This window comes from Gavialis gangeticus, unplaced genomic scaffold (genome assembly GCF_001723915.1).
Source record: "Gavialis gangeticus isolate Ggan-Ray unplaced genomic scaffold, GavGan_comp1, whole genome shotgun sequence".
NCBI lineage: Eukaryota > Metazoa > Chordata > Crocodylia > Gavialidae > Gavialis > Gavialis gangeticus.
In genome coordinates, this window is record NW_017728992.1 from 130,294,889 (window position 1) to 130,297,071 (window position 2,183).

Here is a 2,183-nt window from a genome sequence, read left to right on the forward strand (position 1 = left end):
GTCTGTTTCCGATCACTTTCATCAATTTGTAACTTCTGTCTCTAGTCCTTGTCCCCTTGCAGGAGAGGGGGAAGAAGGGAGCAGTGTACTCTGGTATGCTGAAGGATCTGGCTAAACACTCTCACTCCATGCATGACATGCAATACATTCAAACTAAAGCTTGATAGAAACCAGCTACAAAAATGTTCTGTGGTTTTTCAAGTAACAATGGTGCAGCTGATTGGCCATTTTTATTGTACAGTAATTACTTAGCATGTATAGCATGTCTAAATTTTCTGTGCAATTAACCAGTTAAAGTAGCATGTTGTTACTAATGTCTTTTAATCTGTTTAGTGGACAGAACCCTAATTATATCCTCACATTCCCTTTTAATTTTTTTTGCCCTTCTTAAATTGGCTACAAGTTCAGAATGCATTTCTTATTCATAATGGACTACATGATTTGTGTGTCTATGTCTATAGGCTCTAGGTCTATTTTCATGCATTTCTCTAATATTGATGGGACTTTGTGGATAATTACTTCCACCTTTGATCATTTTTACATTTTAACCAGACACTTTTGCTGATTTGAAGTTGGGGTTGAGTTAGTTCTTCTTGAAGCTTATGGGTTCAAATGCATTTTGAGATGTACTTGCAATAGCTGTATTTTTAAAAACTCTTTTAGTGTAATTTCCAGTGAGGTCACCATGACCTCATGCAGATGTGAAGGTCCACCCATACTTATCTTGTTTCACTGCAACTATTTTAGAGAGATGGGACTATAAACTATGGCTTGGTTGAAAGTGAGAATTGTCTTTTTTAACTATTTTGTTTAATTCTTTTCTACCTTCATTATAATTTTTGTTAGCAAGTCTCAAGTAACTGTGCTTCATTATTTATAATAATTAGAGGCTAGGAGTACAGAACTGAAATGTGGAGAAATTAACACATTTGAGGCCACATCTCCAAAGCAGTGACTCATATGCTTGAAGAGTTGGTAGGGAAGGCTGCATGTGGAACTACATATTTTCTATGAGCAACTACTTATTCACACACAGATGAAGTGTGGACTGTTGAAGTATCTGTTCTAGTTATCAGAGAGAAATAATGTGAAGAATAAAATATTCTGAAAGACTTTCTTAGTTTGAGAAGAAAATAAAAAGAGTGAAAGGTGATGCAAATGTAATACTTTGATAAAGTACATGTATTAGGACATACTATTTTATTTTCTGTTTTGTTTTTCAAGTGATTGCAATAGCAACAGAAACTCCATTGCCTCATTCACCAGCATTTGCAGTAGCCAATGCAGTTCTTACTTTCACAGTGATGAAATGGATTCAGGTAAGCTTTTTTTTTAAAAAAAAACCAAAACAATCTTCCATTAGTTCTGGTGGAAGTTTTTAGGGATTTGTGCATTTTTAAATTTTTTTTTCACATATGCCTATTTTTGTAAATTCTCTTCTTTACTGTAGGTGTTAAGAATGTGATTTTGCTTTGTTTAGCATGTGCTGCTTTTCTGTATAACAAAGCCAACCTTCCAATCCCACTGCAAATAGACTGAATTAGTTAAAGCTGTCAGAGACCGACTAATTTTAACCACCTCCCCACTGTGGCCTTGGCAAGTGCATTATGGTGCTCAAAATAGAAGGAATTTTAGGTAAATAGGGAACACAATATCAGAAAACAGGCAAGATTCAGAATACAAAATGCCACTGTGTACAAATGTTCAAGACGGAGACCACAAAAAGGCACATTAATCATAATGTTCTACTTCATGTCAAGTACGAGCAAATTCAGTTTAAATAATCTCAGAATCTAATAGAAATGGGATGCAATTTAAAAGCACAAAGTGCAAGGTTATGTACTTAGAGACTAATAGCAAGAATTTTTTGTACAAGCTGACATGTTGAATGAGGATGAGAAATGTTGAATGAGGATGTATGTGTCAGTCAGGGGTAGAGATGCATAAAGGAAATTGGGCATCAAAAGGTGGTAGATGTATCCAGTTACAAGTCCAAGAGACTGGTGCATAGTAACCCCTCCTAAATGAGGTCTCCAAGATACTACAGGCAGCTTACATTTTCATCAAAGAACCTATTCAGGTATCTAAGGCTTTTTGAGAAATTAGTGCATGAGTCCTTAGAAGGGGCCAGTCTCTGGTAGTTATTCATAGTTTATAGTTTCTAGGGTCGGAAGGGACCTGAG

At 35.7% G+C, this 2,183-nt stretch overlaps 1 protein-coding gene across 2 annotated transcripts in view; it reads left to right on the forward strand.

Annotated features, from left to right (window-relative positions):
• PREX2 (phosphatidylinositol-3,4,5-trisphosphate dependent Rac exchange factor 2) overlaps nucleotides 1-2,183 on the forward strand; it is a 397,279-nt gene that overhangs the window by 250,177 nt on the left and 144,919 nt on the right. For both annotated transcript variants that reach the window (XM_019527766.1, XM_019527767.1), the window contains exon 27: nucleotides 1,225-1,319. In XM_019527766.1, the coding sequence (XP_019383311.1) occupies nucleotides 1,225-1,319 (95 nt within the window). The remainder of the gene's footprint in view (nucleotides 1-1,224; nucleotides 1,320-2,183) is intronic.